The sequence below is a fragment of the Hoplias malabaricus genome, chromosome 3, assembly GCF_029633855.1.
Source record: "Hoplias malabaricus isolate fHopMal1 chromosome 3, fHopMal1.hap1, whole genome shotgun sequence".
Lineage (NCBI taxonomy): Eukaryota > Metazoa > Chordata > Actinopteri > Characiformes > Erythrinidae > Hoplias > Hoplias malabaricus.
The window spans coordinates 32,567,431-32,587,234 of record NC_089802.1 but is presented as its reverse complement, the minus strand read 5'-3'; the positions used below and the strand labels follow the sequence as shown (position 1 = coordinate 32,587,234).

Below are 19,804 nucleotides of genomic sequence, written 5' to 3'. Positions count from 1 at the left end.
CTATGAACAGATTTATGCTTAAATTTATGATTTAGGCAATTTTTAAAAAAATACCATTTATCAATTAAAAATTGTGAATTCGCATACTTAAAGTCAAAATCTGGCCTTTGATTAAATCTCTAAAAACTCGTCTCCATTAATCAAAACGACATATTTAGAAGTGGTCTTTAAAAGCTCCTTCAATAAGCTTCAAAAGCTAGTTCAATAAAAGTGGCTCCGTTTGTGGTTAGTGTTAGGGATGACGTCAGTTCGTTTGACGTCAAAGAGGATCTGAAAAACCCTTGCCAGTCACAAACCAGTCTACTGACATTTGGATGACTATTTCAAACTCTATATTTTAGCAGATATTTTTCCTTCCGACAAAGCAGTGTGACTACTTTCTTTCTTCTCTAGCGAAACTTACAATATTACATACTAGAGCTTTAAACACTGATTTATAAAGAAATTTGAAAAAAAGTGGACTTTTAATCTCAGCAGGAGAGGAAGGGCTTGACAGGCCAATCATAGCGAGGAACCCAAATAGCGGGGAAAAATTGACCAATCACAGTGCAGAAAGCGACGTAACAACGTGACGTATCAATCAGTTTGAGGGAGGCGGGTTTTGTCTGAAAACGGGTGGGGAGAAAAACACGAGCCGTATTTGTGGTCTCTAACCCATTGTCGCCGCCTGGCGTTGAATTGCTGTGGTTCCTCCTTCAGAGACAACATCGGAAAACTAGAAAACTTCCAATACCCGGGTTTGATGAATATTTACAACTTTTATGAGGGAGGGGTTTTCGTATATGGATTGACAGCGTACTCACTGTAACACGACATAAAGCTGATCGGTGAGCTCTGTCTGTGTAAGTTACTTATGTCTTGTGTGAATCCTGGAACTTGAAGGAACATTTATTTTTTGCTCTCTCCGTTTTACTGCCGTTTAGGCTCCATCCGTGTATCTCTGTACTGAGGGCAGACTAACGATGACATGACATTAAAAGCTCGGTTCTTATTTACCAGTTTTTAACTTAATAACAGAATAATCCACCTTAAATGGCGCAGCAGTTGAATACAGGCGCATGAGGCATTGGGATGCAATTGATGCGCCATTTAAGGTGGAACGGCGAATTCGAAAAATGAGAATACAAGTTCAGGTTTATTCAACTTTCTAAGAATTCCCTGAGCGTATAACAAGCTTAACCTCTTGTCAGCGAATTATTTATCTTTTTTGCGCTGTCATTCTTGCATTTAAATTACATTCAAGTTTGATAGCAAAGTTTAACGTTGATTTGTTAACGAACTGTCATGTCAGGCCGCTGCTAGCTCCCTCGGCTGTTATCCTTGTTTCTAGTCTTAAGGTAACGATAATAAAAGTTAGAATACTCACAAATACAACACTATCACGTATATATAACAATAATTTCATTAATTATTCGTAACGTTGGCTCCGTCGTAGAGCCCAGTGTTTCACTGGTTCAATTTTGTATGTTAAAACTTAGCTTTAGCTTAGCTACGTTTGCTAACTACTTTCATTGTAACGTAAAGTTTGTTTAAAGTTAAACAAACCTAATAAAACACCCAGAATGACGTAGAAGCTTTAAAAGGGAGCTTAATTTAAGGTCTTGTTATCGTGCCACTGTAGACGCCCCAGAAATACGGGTTGTTTATTTGTTGTTGTTTACTAGTAAACAACATGTCATTTATGCATATTATCGACCAGTTTGCCAACTATAAAACAACTGTTTTTACCTGTGCGAGGTATGTACTTTGTGTATAATATGTAGGACTAAAATAGTTGTTAATTTTATATTCAACTGCTATTGAAATGTCATATTCAAAGACCTGCAATTGTTAATACAGTTGATTGAGCTTAGTTTGGGAATTGCTACTGATAGTCTGCCACATTAACAGTACATTCACACTAAAAGGTGACAGGTACCATATTGCACCCTAGGTTTTTCCCCTCGTTTTTACTGTGAATGTTGCGGATCATTATATAGTCTGTGATTGATCCGAGGAATTTTATGAACCAGTCATTACTTATTTTGTCTTTCCTTTGTTGTTTCCAGCTCTGTCTTCTGCTGCAAAGTCATGGCTAGAAATGGCCTGCCTGGTCTCCTGTTGCCTTTTCTGCTTCTAATGTGTTTGGTGTGTTAGGTTGTGTTCTGACAGTAGAGCAGATTCCGCTCAAACGGTCATAAATCCTCTAAGAGGACATCCTGTCGCCATTCATTCCACCTCAGGTCATGTTTTTTTATTGTCAATCGAATAGAAAAATTCTTAAATTGAGTTGGATAAGCTCTCTTCATGTGTCTCTGATCTCGGTGTAACCAGTCATGAGAAGGTGGTGTGCACTTGGATGGAAGGTGCAACACCAGTGTTCAGTCCAAAGGACCTTTTCAATTTCGCTCTAATACATATTTTGTAAAATTCGGTGAATATTTCTTCACCATTCACTAGCTCTCCAGTCTGTGGGCTGGAAAAAAGTTCAGCGTTTTTACATAACTGTGGCTCGGGCTGAGAAACGAAACACGTCACGTGGAGCTTCTGAAGGAGCACTGAATGGAAAGTTGTGTTTGTTTCGCTTTGTGTTTTGTGTTGTTTCACATACTGCATCTTTAAAGTGGAAATGACAATTTGAGAAGACCTGATTATGTTACTAGTATCAAGTTAGTGGTCAAATCTGCTCTAGATTTGGTTTTATTTACTTAAATCTTTGTTTCCATAATAGTGAAGTTTTATCTCTAACGTTCTGCTCCAAATGATCTAGTAATAATCTCTGTACCTTTTTCTCCACTGAAGAATATCACTGATGCATATGGACATAGAGGTCTTTCCCTCTCTCTCCTCCAAAAACACCTCAATATATAGCAGTTTATGTCTTCTGTTGCTGTTAGTTATATGGTGTGGTATAAGGGTGAACTTCTCACTCATAAACACCACCCATAAAAATCCACTCTGTTCCATTTCCGATTGAAAAAGCTGCTAAATGAGGATTATTCATGGTTTCTATCTTCTGAATACAACTGTATTTGGATGAGACGGGTAACAGGTTTCTCTGAGGACCTTAAAGATCCCTGGGACATTTCTACAAAAAGGAATCAGGGTGTCACCTTGATGTCCTGCTACATCTCCCGGTCTCCATCTTCAAAAAACGGAGCCAATCATTCTCTCTCATTCATTCAGCTCCTCTTGTTAATAGCTGATGTGTCTTTAGCATATGCGCATTATATAAGCTTCCTGTATATATATATATATATATATATATATATATATATTCCTGTAAATGAGATTAAGCCACAGCTCAGTTCAGTGCAAGAGCCCAGGAGCGAGGAGCAGAAGCTCTGCATTTTAGTCATTTTCACCCAGTTCTCTTTCTTAGCCGTTATAATTTTCGCCATATTTATTATGTGCTGTTATTTCTCAACACTCGTGTTTGTTTTGCTCTGTTGTACCTCATATAGTGCTCAAGCATAAATACAGGTCCAGTGCTCTGATTGGAGAGACTTATATGAGGCGGAGTGACAATTTTAACTTTGTATCTATGCTTGATGTGAGAAGCAGCTCAACATCAGAATGGCTCATTTTATCATGTTTCTGACTGAGGAAGGCCACAAAAAAGAAGTGACTGTATGGTCTGATTTCACAGTTTGTGTTGGTGAGCAAGAGATTTGTTCATATCCCCTTTAAGCTCTTCTTCTAGAGGATTGTATGAAGGATAATGTGGTGGCATTGGTGCAGTGACATTGAAATAATTTTAGGAAGTAGTCTATTACATTCTGTCTTGTGGTTTTAAAATGAATTTTAAATTTGCATTTATGCTGGAGAGGAACTTTAAGGCAAAATAGTCCCCCAAGAAGACCACTAATTTAATACATTTACCTCTAGCCATTGTCAGCTTTGGCAAATGAGACACACACAGGTTCACTAGTGTTTTGTATAGTTAGTAAAATGGACAGATTTGTGTTGTATGTTTTGTACATTACACAATAATTAAAAATATAATGCAGAATATAAAAAAAAAATGGTGGTATTCTTGTTTAAAGCTGTGTTGTTGAAACCATGGTAATTTTCACACGCTAAGGATGAGTAATAGTAGTGAGTCAAGATGAGTGGACATATAATTTATTTTTAACATGGTTTCATCAATGATTGGACGCAGCATTAAACCGATAATGACGTGAAGAAGAGTGGTGAAACTGAGTTAAACCACATTCCAGTCACTTTCACTTGCTACTACTTGTCAGTTGAATTACATGTACATACATTTAAAAACCTTTAAAGCTTGCTTGTATATTACAGCAGCTGGGTAAACAGACTTTATCTCTGTTCTGGTTGTTCATGAGGACCAGCTCATCATATTATTTACACACAGCACCAGCAAATGGGAAATTGTTTCTATCTTAAAATCCCTCATTTTAAATCACATGTAGGATGCAAGGTAGCATCATGCAGGCTGCTTTCCTAAATTATGAATGCTTCGCCTACTGCATCCTCAAATGCAACTGTTAACTCTATGACATAAACTATCCATTTACTTTTAGAGTACAGCACTATACCTGGCCTCAGTGTACTTGACACAGTGCACTCTGGGACATGCAATTTCCTTGATAGAAAAGGAGTTGCAATGTCTGTAACGCAAATATTGCATTTTACATATTGTCCACAAACACCAGTGAGCTTACAAGCGCTTTAATATAGAGCATTGATAGTGGTAAAAATATCTTCAAGTATAGATTTGCTTTAGAATACCTTTCATATACTTCTCTGTGAACCTACATTTTGTGAGTGGCTTTAGAGAAGTCTGGTCCTTTGTTGCACCACTGTGAACAATTCTCACCCTGTGTTGCTAGAATGTCACATATCAAATCAGGTCACTCTGAATGTTTTGGTTAGCTCTTAACACTCAGGCATGAAATCAGACAGAAATTGTTAAATATCGGAGGAATTACACTTTAAGGAATGTGAAATATTTTTGCTTGTGTTGTTTCTGACACTTGCATAACAAAATGTTACGTAAACTTAGTAGTCATGTATTAGCCATAAACACGGGATAAAAAGAGCCGTTCTGATTTTGCCCTACTTCTGACATTAAAATGCAGTGTGTTAGGGATAAAGGGTAGCACATTCTCATTTAAAAGTACAGCTTGAAATAGATTTTTCGGAACAGGGGAACGCTGCTGGGTGGTGGATCCTTGTGGTATTTTAGACAAAGAATGTCACAGATGTTTCATTATTTCAAACTGTGTTCACTTGTGGATACAGGGTTTAATGTCCCCTTCAAATACCTCACGGAACTGGCATGTATCACACTCACTTGCACAATACTTACTTACGTACACATTACTTAATGTTGCACTATACTTACTAACGTATACACATACACATACTCAGTGACTCATTCAGGGATAAGATTTCTAGCACAAGAGACACAGTTTCTCACATACTCTCTCACCTTTAGAGTCTTCTCCACAAGGGGGTGCTGTTGCATTTTGCATCAATAAAAATTTGTTCATGTTTTTTTGTTTCTTTTTTTGCAGCTGGAAATGGCGTTATGGATCCAGGCTCAGCAGTTAAAGGGGGACGCGCTGCACCAGATGCAGGCGCTCTATGGCCAGCATTTCCCCATAGAGGTTCGACACTATCTGGCGCAGTGGATTGAGGCTCAGCTTTGGTAAGAGTGTGTGTTTTAGTGTATGTTTTATGCAGGAATGTAACAGTATGGAATTTCTCAGCTAATAACTATAACTGAAATTTAATGCCTTGTCTTAATAACTTGTAATATAATTATATAAATATTAGGGCTGGGCAATTAATTGAAAATTAAATGAAAAACGACATTCATAACTGTATTACAATTATATAAAACATTTTTTAACTGATTTTTTTATTCTGTTATTTCCCCACTGTGTGTTCATGTACTGTCACTTTAAAACCACACTACCAATCTGTAGTCACATGATTCTGCCCTTATCTACCACATGGAAGCAACCTAAACACTGAGGCCGACTTGAGCAGCTCGTATTATAGAAAAACACGGCGTATGTGGGAAGTCAAATGTAAAAGCTGATCACACACCAAATATAAACAATGTTCAAAAAACAAGAGAGGAATTTACTATATTTAATACTGGAGCATATTTACAGTATAAGCCTCATCACTGAACTATGAGGGTCAAAAAAATTGTTCATTAATTGTGGTAAAATGTACAATTAATCGTGATACTGATTTGCGCTCATATCGCCCAGCACTGATACACATGCAAGTTCACCATATATTCAATCGTTTTATTTTTACACCTGATTAGAAAGATGGCCATTTCTAGCCTTTACCATGAAGGATTTTGTCATGCATTTTGAAATAGGGAAATAAAAAACCATGAAGGGTGTGAACAGCCACAGAAAGAGTATGACCAATGAGACGCAAACACCCAAAACAACCACAACTCACTGGAAGAGATGAGATAGACAGAGTTGAAGCCACAGGCCCAGAAAAGGGGATGTGATCTTTCCTTCCTTTCCCAAAACCACAAGCAAAGAGCTTCACTAACAAGTTTGCAGTTTGAGCCACATTCATCAGAAATGTCACCTCAAATCATTCAACCCTATAATCCTGGTATAATTCCAGGGTTGAATATCCTAATATTTCAATAATTTTAAATGCATACATTACAAGTTCCTTTATTACTGTGTGACTGCTTACTGGTACAAAGAGGAACAAGCCTGTTGAGTAAGTTTGTGAGTCTTTGTGTGTGTGTGTGTGTCTGCAGGGATGCCATAGATGTGGAGAAACAGCAGGAGGAGTTTAAAGCCAAGCGTTTATTGGACAACCTGGTTCAGGAATTGCAGAGAAAAGCTGAACATCAGATGGGTGAAGACGGGTTCTTATTGAAAATAAAACTGGGTCATTATGCCTCACAATTAAAGGTACTCCCTGCCCCATCCAGAAAATCCATGTGCTGTTTTGTTTTATTCTCAATAATCCTCTAATATAATTAGGTGTTATTATTATTATTATTATTATTATTCATTTATTATTTATTTATACTTCAGAGTGCCTATGACCCTTGTCCAATGGAGCTTGTGCGATGTATCAAACACATCCTCTATACAGAGCAAAGACTAGTCCAAGAGGCATCAAATGTAAGTAATGCACACCTGAGGCATACATTTCCAATCATTTGTTATAGTTTGTTTAAAATGTGGCAGGCATGTGGAATGGATTTTATTAGTTGGTAGCCAAGTACATGATTGGCCATTGAAGGGCGGCATGTGGCGCAGCAGGTGGTGTCGCAGTCACAAAGCTGATGTCTGAGGAGTGTGGTGTGTTCTCCCTGTGTCTGCGTGGGTTTCCTCCGGGTGACTGTCTGTGAGGAGTGTGGTGTGTTCTCCCTGTGTCTGCGTGGGTTTCCTCCGAGTGACTGTCTGTGAGGAGTGTGGTGTGCTCTCCCTGTGTGTGTCTGGGTTTCTTCCGGGTGACTGTCTGTGAGGAGTGTGGTGTGCTCTCCCCTGTGTCTGCGTGGGTTTCCTCCGGGGGACTGTCTGTGAGGAGTGTGGTGTGTTCTCCCTGTGTCTGCGTGGGTTTCCTCCGAGTGACTGTCTGTGTGGAGTGTGGTGTGCTCTCCCTGTGTCTGCGTGGGTATCCTCCAGGTGCATCGGTTTTCTCCCGTGGTCCAAAAACACACGTTGGTAGGTGGATTGGCGACTCAAAAAGGGTCCATTGGTGTGAGCATGTCACCCTGTGAAGGATTGGTGCCCCCTAGGGACCTACTCTGAACCTGATCTTGATAGGCGGTTAATGAGCCATGGACCACATGGGCCATGAAGGACCTAATGGTGTTCTACAGGCCTGTACTGAAGAGGCACTGGTGTCCATTATGGTTCATCAGTGGCACTTTGTAATACAAATACAGTCAGTGAATTAAAATACAGTACATACAGTTTTTCTGTAGTCCTTCATGTTTTGTAGTAAAAAGTATGTACACCTTGAGATGAAGTGCTGAGAGCCCCTGGCTTAGTATATCTTCCCAAACTGGATAGTCTTTATATATACTTTAACCTACGTGAAGTATCCAGACCTCACATATTTCCCCACTAACATCTGTCAGGTGCATTTGTAGCACAGAAGCATTTGAGATGTGTAAATATCGGATATAGAAAAGGCTAGTTCTTTTAAAGGACTCAGTTTGGGATCAAGCCAGAAACACTTTGCAGTCACTTGTGCCTGTTGTTATGTTTATTGTATGTGGTTTGTCCTAATGCTAAATCCCTGTCTGAATTTCAGGTGAGCAGTCCAGGTGTGGGTCTAACAGATGGAACACCTCAGAAATACCAGCAAATTAACCAAGTGTTTGAAGAGCTTCGAGTGATGACACAGGACACGGAGAATGACCTGAGAAAACTGCAGCACAGCCAGGAATATTTCATTATTCAGTACCAAGAGAGCCTGAGGATACAGGGTAAAAACACACGGCATAATCTAAAGTCTATGGAGAAATCTGACTCTTGGTTTAAACCTAGAAGGATGCTTTTTGGACTTTCCAGTCCCAAGAGTTCATAATAATGCGAGTTATAGTTTTGTCTTACCCTCTGAATATTTATTCATAGCATACAGTACATCAGAACTCATAACCTCAAATATGTCTCTCTCTCTCTCTTTCTCTCTCTCTCTCTCTCCAGCTCAGCTGAGCAGTTTGGCAAGTTTGCCTCCAGCCGAACGAGTGCAGAGAGAAACAAGTTTGCAGAGTCGGAAAGCTACTCTGGAAGCATGGCTAACACGAGAGGCTAACACATTGCAGAAATACAGACAGGTTAACAATATGGGACCAGTGAAATAAATACTGACTCTGCATTAGCCAGATATCTTGGACTTGTATCTGCACTGATATTTGGAAAGCAAATAATAGTATAGATTTTTTTATTCTCTGCACATATTTTAACAGTGTGTTTGTGTGTATGTGCATGTAGGACCTAGCAGAGAAGCAGCAAAGGACATTGGCGTTGTTGAGGAAACAGCAGACTGTGATAGTAGACGATGAACTGATTCAGTGGAAGAGACGGCAGCAGCTAGCTGGCAACGGTGGACCTCCAGAAGGGTCTCTAGACATCCTTCAGTCCTGGTAAATACACAATCATACACAGAAACACACACATGTATCATTTACTGTATTTGTTTAAATTCATATTAACATGTAAATCAGCCAGATAAAATATTCTTAATTATCACCTGCAGCTCATTAGTTCATAAAAATGTTACAGTTTAAGCGTAAAGAAATGTGTGCGTGTTTGCTCCCTGTAACAGCTGAAATGAAAACATAATTTACACTTTACAGTAAGCTGTGGTTTTATTTAATTCTCCAGTACAAAGTCTAAGTACTACAGGTCTGGCACATGCCCAGGACTGCCAAATATTAGAGCTACAAGCTGGCATTTTAGTCCTACACCCCCAGTGTAGGAGTATTTTAAAAGAATGTGATTTTCTTCAGATCTGAGTTCTCCTAAGAGTATGTGAATGTTTTAAGTTTGTGTTGTGCTTTAGTTGTGGGGTGATGTATTTTTTGAGAATGTCAGTGTCGTAATGCTTGTTTATATTTTGCTGCAGAAGTGACAAATTCATTAATATGTTGCTGATGTGTAGGTGTGAGAAGTTGGCAGATATGATTTGGCAGAATCGGCAGCAGATTCGACGAGTTGAGCACCTAACACAGCAACTGCCCATTCCAGGTCCCACAGAAGAGCTGCTTAAAGAATTAAACAGCACTGTTACTGACATCATATCGGCTCTAGTCACCAGGTGGGTCTGGTTTTAGTTTATGTAGATGTCTCATAAATTCACCAATTCTCATAAATGCATATCTTCTTCATCCATTTCTATATATAGCCACTTTGAATATCACCAAATGTCATTAAACTAGGGGTGTCCTCATGTAGTTAATTGTAACTTGGTGTGAACAGAGCTATTTTATTAATGCATTGAATTATTATTATTTTCTTTATAATAACAATTATTATTATTATTATTATTTCTACTTTGTCCACACAGTACATTCATTATAGAAAAGCAGCCTCCACAGGTGTTAAAGACGCAGACTAAGTTTGCCACGACAGTACGTTTGCTGGTTGGAGGAAAGTTGAATGTCCACATGAACCCCCCACAGGTGAAGGCAACCATCATCAACGAGCAGCAGGCCAAAGCTCTGTTGAAGAACGAGAATACCAGAAAGTGAGTCAGTGCCTTGTGTACAATCATATTGACTCTAAAGGTTGTTGAGCAGACCCAAATAATCTAGCATTTATTCATTAAGTTTGTATAAGTTTCTTCATTTATTATTTAGAGCTGAAAATCAGCTAAAAACCAATATCATGATATTAGTGATATTTAGACTTGTTTACATAATGACGTCATGCAGTCACCCATAATACGGCATACGTTCTTTACATGAGGCATTTAGCCACAATGAAGTACGGTGGAAAGTGGCTCTGAGGAGGAGGAATTTGCTCCAAAAAGGTGGAGTGGCTTGTGGAGGTGGTTTAAAATATATTAAAATATCAGATGTACAATAAACCATGGTATTATCTTAGAAATGAAAAAAGTCTTTAATATTATTAATATATATTAAATATATTTCATTTCATAATATAATTCATATTAATATAATATTGATTTTGGTGCAATAGTCTGTTTTTTCTTATCGCCAGAAATATCGTTATTCACAAAATACCCTGAAATATTGTGATATAATTTTAGGGCCATATCACCCACCCCTAGTAGAGACATATTTATCAGTGCTTTAGTTTATAAAACCTAGACACAAATGGCAATTCCTTGCAATTGATATTGAACATGGAGCAGAAGATTGCTGAATATGAGCTACACTTTCGATTCAGTAAACCTGATTCTGAAAGCACAAAGATTTTCATTTTGAACTACATTATCGCAGCTGCAATCTGAGTAGGCAGAATGCCAATTACATTCCTGTGTATTTATCTGATAATACTTCACACCACAATTTCCCACCATCTCATACATCCACTGTAAAAACGGATCAAAACTGTGGAATGCTTCTCGTTACGATTTCTAATACTTTGGAATATTTACATAAAGAACATGGACTACAAAAGAATTAACAAACACGATGAAAATACATTATGAAATGTAAAATGTACTGATTTAAAGGAACACTATATTTATAATATTGTATTAATAATAAAAAAAATTAATAAAATCGTATTATTAATAATAATGACTAATAAATTATAATACTGTTTTTACCATAAAATTACAGCTTCAAAATCATAGTGATGCTCCCCTGATTTGTAATAGGGAGAATGCAACCTCTCACCATTTTGGTGTGTGTGTGTGGTGGGGGGGGTTATTATTGACATTATCAGCATGGCTTTGATATTGGAATTCCTTAATATCTTAAGTCTAACACTTGTGACTATCCTCTGCATGCTTTCTCCAGTGACAGTAGTGGAGAGATCCTGAATAATAACTGTGTAATGGAGTACCATCAAACCACAGGCACCCTCAGCGCTCACTTCAGGAATATGGTGAGTGACCAGCACATTCTAGACCTTCTTATATTTCAATCTCAGGCTGTACCAGAGATGCTTGATGTGAGAATCCTTCTCTTCTAGGGTTGTGTAGTCTGTACCTGTGTGTTTTATTTATTTATTTATTTATTTTTTAAAGTTGATTTTCTAGATGATATGTCAAGATATAGAGTACAAAGCATCTGCCTCTTTGCTCTTGCTCTCTAGTCTTTGAAGCGTATAAAGCGGTCAGACAGGCGTGGTGCTGAGTCGGTGACTGAGGAGAAGTTTACGGTTCTGTTTGAGTCTCAGTTTAGTGTGGGAGGAAACGAGCTAATGTTTCATGTGAAGGTAAAATCTTACGTTTAATACACTGCTAATGGTCCCAAAGATCTGTATATGCTTGTTTTCCTGTAGGAATAAGGCCTTATGAATCACACGGTGATCTTAATGCTATTTTCTAATTTATCCTTTGTAACGCAGACGTTATCTCTGCCCGTTGTGGTCATTGTCCATGGCAGTCAGGACAATAATGCCACAGCTACAGTGCTGTGGGACAACGCCTTTTCAGAGCCGGTGAGTGCATGTTCCTCAATCTAGTGTTAGCAATAAAGGCTTAAACTATGTACATATGACACTAGGTGACACTGCTTTTTTACTTTTATGGAGCTAGTCATGGAGCGTAAAACAGTCCAGCCGCACATTCACAACAGCATTTAAAACTGATTTTGAAAACTATGGGAGCGAAAAATGACGATATTCATTGTTGTTGTAAAAATCACAGCTTATAATTTGAATACATTTTATCTGCTTCAATTTTTGGAAACTTAAAAAATATATATAATTCTGCATGTATTATTATGTGACGTTCCTGTTTTTCCATTTGTAGGGTCGGGTGCCCTTCGTTGTTCCAGATAAAGTGACGTGGCCGCAGCTGTGTGAAGCTCTGAATATGAAATATAAATCAGAGGTGCAGAGTGACCGTGGGCTTTCTGAAGAGAACCTGGTCTTTCTTGCACAAAAAGCCTTCAGCAGCTCCAGCAACAACCCAGAGGATTACAGAAACATGACCATGACCTGGTCCCAGTTTAACAGGGTAAATATCTTACTCTCTTTTCCCTGTGGGCTTGGGAATGTGATGATGTTATGCTGTCTTGAAATTACAGTTTATGATTATGCAATGTACAATATATATATATATATATATATATATATATATATATATATATATATATATATAAAGGAATTTGGGAAATGAAATACTGTCAAAATTAGATTAAATTATCTCTGTAGAAATGTTCTGCTGCACATTTACATTACAGGAGAGTTTACCTGGTAGAAACTTCACCTTCTGGCAGTGGTTTGATGGTGTCATAGAACTCATGAAGAAACATCTCAAGGCTCACTGGAATGATGGGTATGACTCAGTTTCCTGAGATTTTTTTCTTAAGCAAACTACATGAAATATGAAGCATGGCAGTGAGTTTTGGAGGCACTCACTAAATGACTGAAAGCAGGTAAAAGATTGATCTTGGGATATGATCCCCATTACATGCCAAACTGGTCTGAGTAATGCAGAGTTACTGCAATGTTGCAGTACTCGTTTGTGTGTTGTTAAAATGCAGATTACTTATTGTTTTTGTGGTGCTCTGGGCCAAACTATCCTTGATTTATTAACATGATTTTACACAGTGGAATAAAGGGCCATTCATCATGTAGGTAAATAGTATATTTGAAGTTATATGTTGATCACTGAATAACATTATCTTATTACAATGGGTGCCCAAGGCTCATTATTCTGCAAAGGGGAACAAAAGTTAACCCATCTGGTCTGATCCCAAAGAAAAGTTATTGAAGGACATATTGCGGAAAAAAATGAATGTTGGCTGTGGTTGTCCTTTCTTGGACTGCTTTTAAATAATACCCTCCCACTGCAAACCCCAACACACCACACAAGACCTGCTTCAACCAAAATAAACAAAGACCCAAAAGTAAGGAAATTTGTGTTTGGTTGATTATTGGCAATAAATCTTATAACGTTGGAAAGCCTGTTAATTTCCTTTTTAAATGGCATCACATTTGTAAGGAACATGCATTTGTGGGATGAGCAGTAGAGCCGAGTTTGTGGATTGTGTCCATGAAAAATTTGCAAATTCTCTCTGCCAAAACCAAACAGCTTATTCTGCCATTGACTCTTTGGTGTTTGGTGACTGGATGACTGAAGTTTGAAGAAACAAAACATTGGCAATTTAACAATTTATTCATTTAACAAACAGGACCCTCGGTGGCGTATGGAACCATACAAAGCCTGGAAGAACCACAACAGCCTGGCACATGCTGTGGGATGGCATCCTATTTTTCAACCAGCATTTGTCTCTAGCACAAACACAAAGTTCCTTACTTTTTGTGCAATGTTTATATGAACATCACAGTTTGGCCTCTATCTCACAGTCACTCAGACCCTCCGTTCACACTCTGACTTGCATATTCTGTTCCTTTACAGGTGTCATTTATCAATGTTGTTCACTGTATTTGTCAGTTGTTTTAATCTTTACATTTACATTTATGCATTTGGCAGACACTTTTATCTAAAGCGACTTACAAAAGAGGATCTAACATTCAAACTGCTGCACAATTTATACAAATTACCTTACATTGAGTGCAATATGCCAGGAAGTAATAAGTGCATTAAAGAAAGACTTTCAATGCAAGCGATACTCTCGGAAGAGCTGGGTCTTGAATGTGGAGAGGGTTTCTGTTGCTCTGATAGTGCTTGGAAGCTCGTTCCACCAGTGTGGTACCAGAGATGAGAATAGCCTCGACTGACCTGTTCGGGGGGTTGGTCGTGTTAGTTGGCGCTCCTTTGAGGAACGGAGAGGAGGATTTAAATTTGATGCGAGCAGCTAAGTGTAGCCAATGCAGCTCAACTAATAGGGGCGTGATTCTAATCTTGTGGCTGACTTGTGTGTGTGTGTGTAAATCCATTGCAGAGCAATCCTGGGTTTTCTCAATAAACAGCAGGCTCAAGATATGCTGTTATCCAAACCTAACGGCACATTCCTGCTGCGCTTCAGTGACTCTGAGATAGGAGGCATCACCATCGCGTGGGTGGCTGAGAACCCCAACAAAGCAGGTGCCATCAGTCACTTACAGTCAATCAAAAGTGGAACAATTTAATAATCATAATGAGCCTGCCAGTGTAATTGCAATCAGTGAACTGTCAATAAATCAAAGCTTGTTTAATCAGAGCAGGTATATTTAATCAGTCATTCAAAGCAGGTGTAGTGAATGTCAGTCATGTGCATATATCACTAATGGTGTGCACTCTGACACTTTCTTTCCTTCCATCTTTCCTCTTTGTTAGGTGAGAGAATGGTGTGGAATCTGATGCCCTTCACAACTAAAGACTTCTCCATCCGCTCTCTGGCTGACCGCATCAGTGACCTGAACCACCTGCTGTTCCTTTACCCAAACCAGCCTAAAGATGATGTGTTCTCTCGTTACTGCACTCCTCCAAACTGTACGTCACACCTCCTGCCACCGCACACTCCTACCATTTATCAAATCTTAAGATGGTGGTTCCTGGAGTCCTAGTGTTTTTCAGCTCTCACTATACTTGATTTAAACCCGTCCTGAGTTGAAGTGGGTGCGTTGAAAATCAGTAAAACGTACAGGATGGGGGCTACTCCAATTTGCACAATGCACTAGTTGTAAATACGGTGCATGTCTACAGTGCGTGTACAGGCTCAGTGACTTCATGTAATATATAATATGAATTGTATTACTGTTTGTATATATTATTATATAAATGCAGCAGAGAATGTTAGAATGAGTTTAACACAACCTTCTGTGTTATCGGTGTTACAAAGGCCGTAGTGTTTATATCACCTTGATTCTGACGGCATCATATGGCATGTGTTAATGTAAATACTTCATACATTAGTGTAATTTAAATATTACATCAGAATATCCCTTGGTTTACTGGGTAATACACTATATATTGTGCAGTACTTATATACAATTTGAGATGAAGGGATGTGTAGCTCTGTCTTTAGGCATAATTTCCACTTCAAAAAGTTTTAAAATGCCTTTTTTTGTTGTTTTGTTCTCCAGCGAAAGCTGTAGGTGACGGCTACGTCAAGCCAGAGATCAAGCAGGTGGTGAAAGTAGAGTGAGTATGTCTCTTATCTCTGTTTTGGTGAGGAACTTGCTCTGATTTACACAAGCTCTTGAGATTAGCAGGTTCTCAGTTTTGTTTGGAAAATACGTTCAACGTCTCAAACTCAGGGAATTCAGATATTTATTTTTTTTTTTACAAGGTGAAACACAGACTAGGCTTAATCCATGCTCATAGTTTTCTATTTCATAGATTTGTTTTCTATAAGGTTTTGCTGGCAGTTAACACAAACTGTGACTTTGGTGTTTAGGATTTCTGTTTTTTCTCATTAGGTTCTCCTCGCCAAATTCTGACCAGTCTGCTGGAAACTCAAACTTCATGGACCATACTGCTTCACCGACTGTCAGCCAACAAAACAATTTTGGAATCTACCCTACAATGTAAATATTCATATTGAGTGAAAGTTTCTGTATTTTATGCTGACTTCCTAATACTTGTGGAGTAAACTAACACACATCTCCAGGATCAGTATAAGTTACACTAAATAACCCACTAGTCATCTGCACCATATTCTTCATTCTTACTTTATCTCCATCATTTTTTTAAACCCTTAGTATATACAGGTGTGTGTACTTAATTAGTTGAGTGAAATTTAAATAAAATTGTGTCAGATTTACAGGCCTGGACAGAATATTCTAGATGAGCTTGAAACTCAAGGCTGTTATTAACTGAATATAATTTGCGCCACATTTTTTTTATATGAAGTTTAAATATAATTGTCGAAACCACACCAGACACCTACTGAGAATAAGCAAATACATGTGCTTTCAATTTACAAAAGATATAGAAATCAAGACTCTTTGAATGGTGATTTTTTTTTTCTTTCTCTCTCTCTCTCTGTAGTAGTGACCCTATGCTGGACGCTGAAGGAGAGTTTGATTTGGAGGAAACCATGGACATGGCCAGGCAGGTGGAGGAGTTCCTGCGCCAGCCCTCTGAACCCCAGTGGAGTGGACAGCAGTCGTGACCTTCTGACTCTGAAGAATCTCATGACATCTCGTCCCAAACTACAGAATACACCCCAAGGGTTTCTATTCCATTAGGATATTTTACTCAGTGTTTTAACAAATGTGAATGTTTTGAGATGCTCTGCATTGTAACTGTTAATGCCTCTGCCTTTTTTTTTTGCACGATAACGATGTGCATCATTTTCGTCACTAGCCAGCACACCAGGGTTGAAAGGTGGGAGTATTGCAGAGATGTTGATACTTTCACACGTCAAGGCTATTCATGACTTAACTTCGAGAATGGTCATCTCTTACGCAGCAATTAATGCAAGGCTGTGTTGTGTTTCAGGGCAGAACTCAACAGTATCCTAAAAAGTTTTAACTGGTATTTGGTATTTAAGATAAATATAGTAATCATATGTACTATAATTATTATCATGGGAATTACCTCAACTTTTCTGGCATAGCTGTTAAAGTTGAGTCTTTTTTCAGGTTTGATCATAAATAGATGACTACATTTCATTACATGCAGTTCATCTGCATTGCTGAGCTTTGGTTTGAAACATGATACACTATTGCATTTGAAAAATCTCCCACTGGTTGTCTATACTCTTAGCAACAAAAGTCTTTTTTTGTTTGTGATTGTCAATGTCATTAGTTTACATGCTAAATTTACTTGTTCATAAAATAGGCCATATGCAACTCACTATGCAACAGTTTAATATTTCAAGCTGCTGCTGGATATTCCTTTCAAACTCTGAGAATGTGACTAGTGAAATCTAAAGGAAAAAGGGAGTAGTTTTGTGATATGTGGAATTTTAATGGGATGTAGCTAGCGTCTTAACCTTAAAAGTTTATATGCTTTTCTCTACCGAACGTGCAGTGTCTAAGAGATATGTAGCTAATGTATCTCTTGTAGTTTGGCGGAAAAACAAATCTTATTTACACAACCCCTAATTTTCTTAAATGGCCCAAGTGGTCTGCTTTCTTACTCTTCAAATGGAGCTATGACGCTAATGTGGCTAAAAAGTAATGGAAGCTTGTGAGAACCAGATTATTATTGTGCTTAATGCATATCTATCAAGTTTATGTAATGTATAATAGACTTTCTTATGTTGTTACCCACATTTAAAGCCATATCAATGTCTATAAACATGAACAAGGTTCCATTACTTGTTATGGTATTATACTTGTTGTACTTGCATTAGCCTCGTAGCTTCAGTGCAAAAACTAAAGAAACTTCAGAGATTTGCATTTTCAATCAGCAACATGTCCATGCTAAATTATTGCAGTTGGACTAATGCAAGGACTAATAGAGTAAATCTACTTTTTTCTGACTACCTATCACCTATTAGCTAATGACAACAGTTCTTTAACATCATGCTAGCTATTGATTTGACCTAAAATAGTAAAGGGATTGCACACTTCAACTGAGAATCTTTAAATAATATTTCTGAAACCGCCTCAAACTGGACAAGTATGTTCTAAAAGGATTGGTTTGAAATGATTCTGCTTACCTAAGATTTGGGTTTGTTTTCCAGAAGCATACTCTGCTTAAGTAGTTAAGCAACAAGTAGTAAAAAAATATACACTGTTCCTTTAACTTTCCCTCCCTCCTAGTACTCTCCCTTCCTCTCCTCCTGTGCCTTAAAACAGCTTAGGTTAGCCATATGATAAACACCAAAGTCGGCTTGGTGCCTAGCACGTTCTAGGCCTTAGCCTTTCAGATGGAAAGACTCTTCTCCATCAGAAAGAAATCCTCAGTGCCCATAGCAGGTTAGTGAATTTTTAGTAGAATGATTCTTTAAACCAGCTCTCTTTTCTTAAGCACATCACCTAAAAACAGGGCTCCGAGAGCCCTCACTACCTCTGACCACAAACAAAAATGACCCATATTAATCCACACTCGATTAATATAGACAGCAATTAACATATTAATATATGTTAATTTCTATCACTGCTAAAACAACAAAATAGAGACGTAGATTGAAATGGCAAAGATTGTCGAAAAAAAAAAGTGTATTTCAGAGCTTTTACAAAAACTCACAGAAATTTCCAAGCTGACTGTACACATTATTTCTGGACTAAATAGATTTGGATTTCAGCGGGAAATCTTCATAAATTGTTGTATGACAAGCAACATGTACATCTAGCAGCAATATCATTATGTCCCATTTATTATGAATTTCATTATGTATTTTTCTTCTTACACTTTGGCATGATTTAGAATAGAATTGCATACCAAAATATGAATTATTTTAATAGCAAAATTATTAATATATCATAGAATTATTACTTTAACAAACAGATTGGTCCATGGGGGATATTTAGTCAGTAATAAATCTATAGTTTGAATATTATAAACAGAAAAAGACTTTTATTTGTGACAAAAAAACAGTATTTTTTTATTGAATATTAACAGTGAATTGATTGTAATATTTAAAAACGTAGAAGCTACTATTTCAGGCAGATTTGCTTAGCCCTAAGGACTTGTCCGACATGAGGTTGGCCAGCCAAGATATGAGTTTGATTCTGTAATTAGAGATTGAGTTGTATATATGCCTTGAGCTTTGGTGCAAATGAACAAACATGAAGACGCAGAAACTAAAGACTAACAGTAACAATATTCAACCAATACAATACATTTACAATTTAGAATAAACATCAGTAGACCCATTATCCATTGTCTATGTCACAACTGTGCTCTTGTCCCTAATTTTACAGTTATTCGCTGTTTACTAGTTAGTCTCAGATAAATGGAATAAGGAGATGAGCTCTTAAATAAAATCCATGTTTTCTTTCATGGCTTTGCAGTTACTCCTCTTAAAACTAAAGGGGCAAAACTATATTCTCCAACTGTGTCGAGTATTCACAATGAGAATTTTTCCTCTCCTGACAAAGGATGAGATAGAAAGTGCTTAGCATCTGTTAATGTAACAGGAAAAAAATGAAAAATAAAAAAGGCAATTTAAAATATTAAAAATAAAGGTACGTTAAAAGTAACAACTATTAATGTAACATTGTTAAAAATGTAACTCAGTGTAAAATTTGTGATATTAACATAGGTCATTTTTATGTTGTTATTCATCCATTTGTGTTGCAGTGTTCACATGAAGAGTAGCTGATAATAAAATCGACAGCGACAACTATTTGAAATATTTAGCTGT

The 19,804-nt window shown here is 37.7% G+C and overlaps 1 protein-coding gene across 3 annotated transcripts; it reads left to right on the top strand.

Moving 5' to 3' along the window:
• Nucleotides 1–654: 654 nt before the first annotated feature.
• On the top strand, nt 655–18,542 carry stat5b (signal transducer and activator of transcription 5b). 3 transcript variants are annotated; one of them, XM_066663910.1, is made up of 19 exons: nt 655–737; nt 5,520–5,653; nt 6,749–6,905; nt 7,032–7,121; nt 8,263–8,437; nt 8,658–8,788; nt 8,946–9,097; nt 9,616–9,771; nt 10,021–10,200; nt 11,444–11,531; nt 11,742–11,864; nt 11,997–12,089; nt 12,403–12,609; nt 12,836–12,930; nt 14,504–14,646; nt 14,878–15,033; nt 15,627–15,684; nt 15,963–16,070; nt 16,534–18,542. In XM_066663910.1, exons 2-19 carry the CDS (start codon nt 5,526–5,528, stop codon nt 16,655–16,657), a joined length of 2,364 nt encoding a protein of 787 aa, XP_066520007.1. In that variant the 5' UTR covers nt 655–737; nt 5,520–5,525; the 3' UTR covers nt 16,658–18,542. The 3 variants fall into 3 exon arrangements, with proteins under 3 accessions (XP_066520007.1, XP_066520006.1, XP_066520005.1); XM_066663909.1 differs by having other exon boundaries at nt 678–827; XM_066663908.1 differs by having other exon boundaries at nt 678–842.
• Nucleotides 18,543–19,804: the final 1,262 nt, after the last annotated feature.

Excerpts from the sequence above, each read along its gene's own strand:
- stat5b (XM_066663910.1), top strand. The coding sequence starts at position 5,526 with ATGGCGTTATGGATCCAGGCTCAGCAGTTAAAGGGGGACGCGCTGCAC. Across the intron at positions 9,772-10,020 it reads ATATCGGCTCTAGTCACCAG|TACATTCATTATAGAAAAGC; the intron begins GTGGGTCTGGTT and ends TTGTCCACACAG. Across the intron at positions 12,610-12,835 it reads CCTGGTCCCAGTTTAACAGG|GAGAGTTTACCTGGTAGAAA; the intron begins GTAAATATCTTA and ends TTTACATTACAG.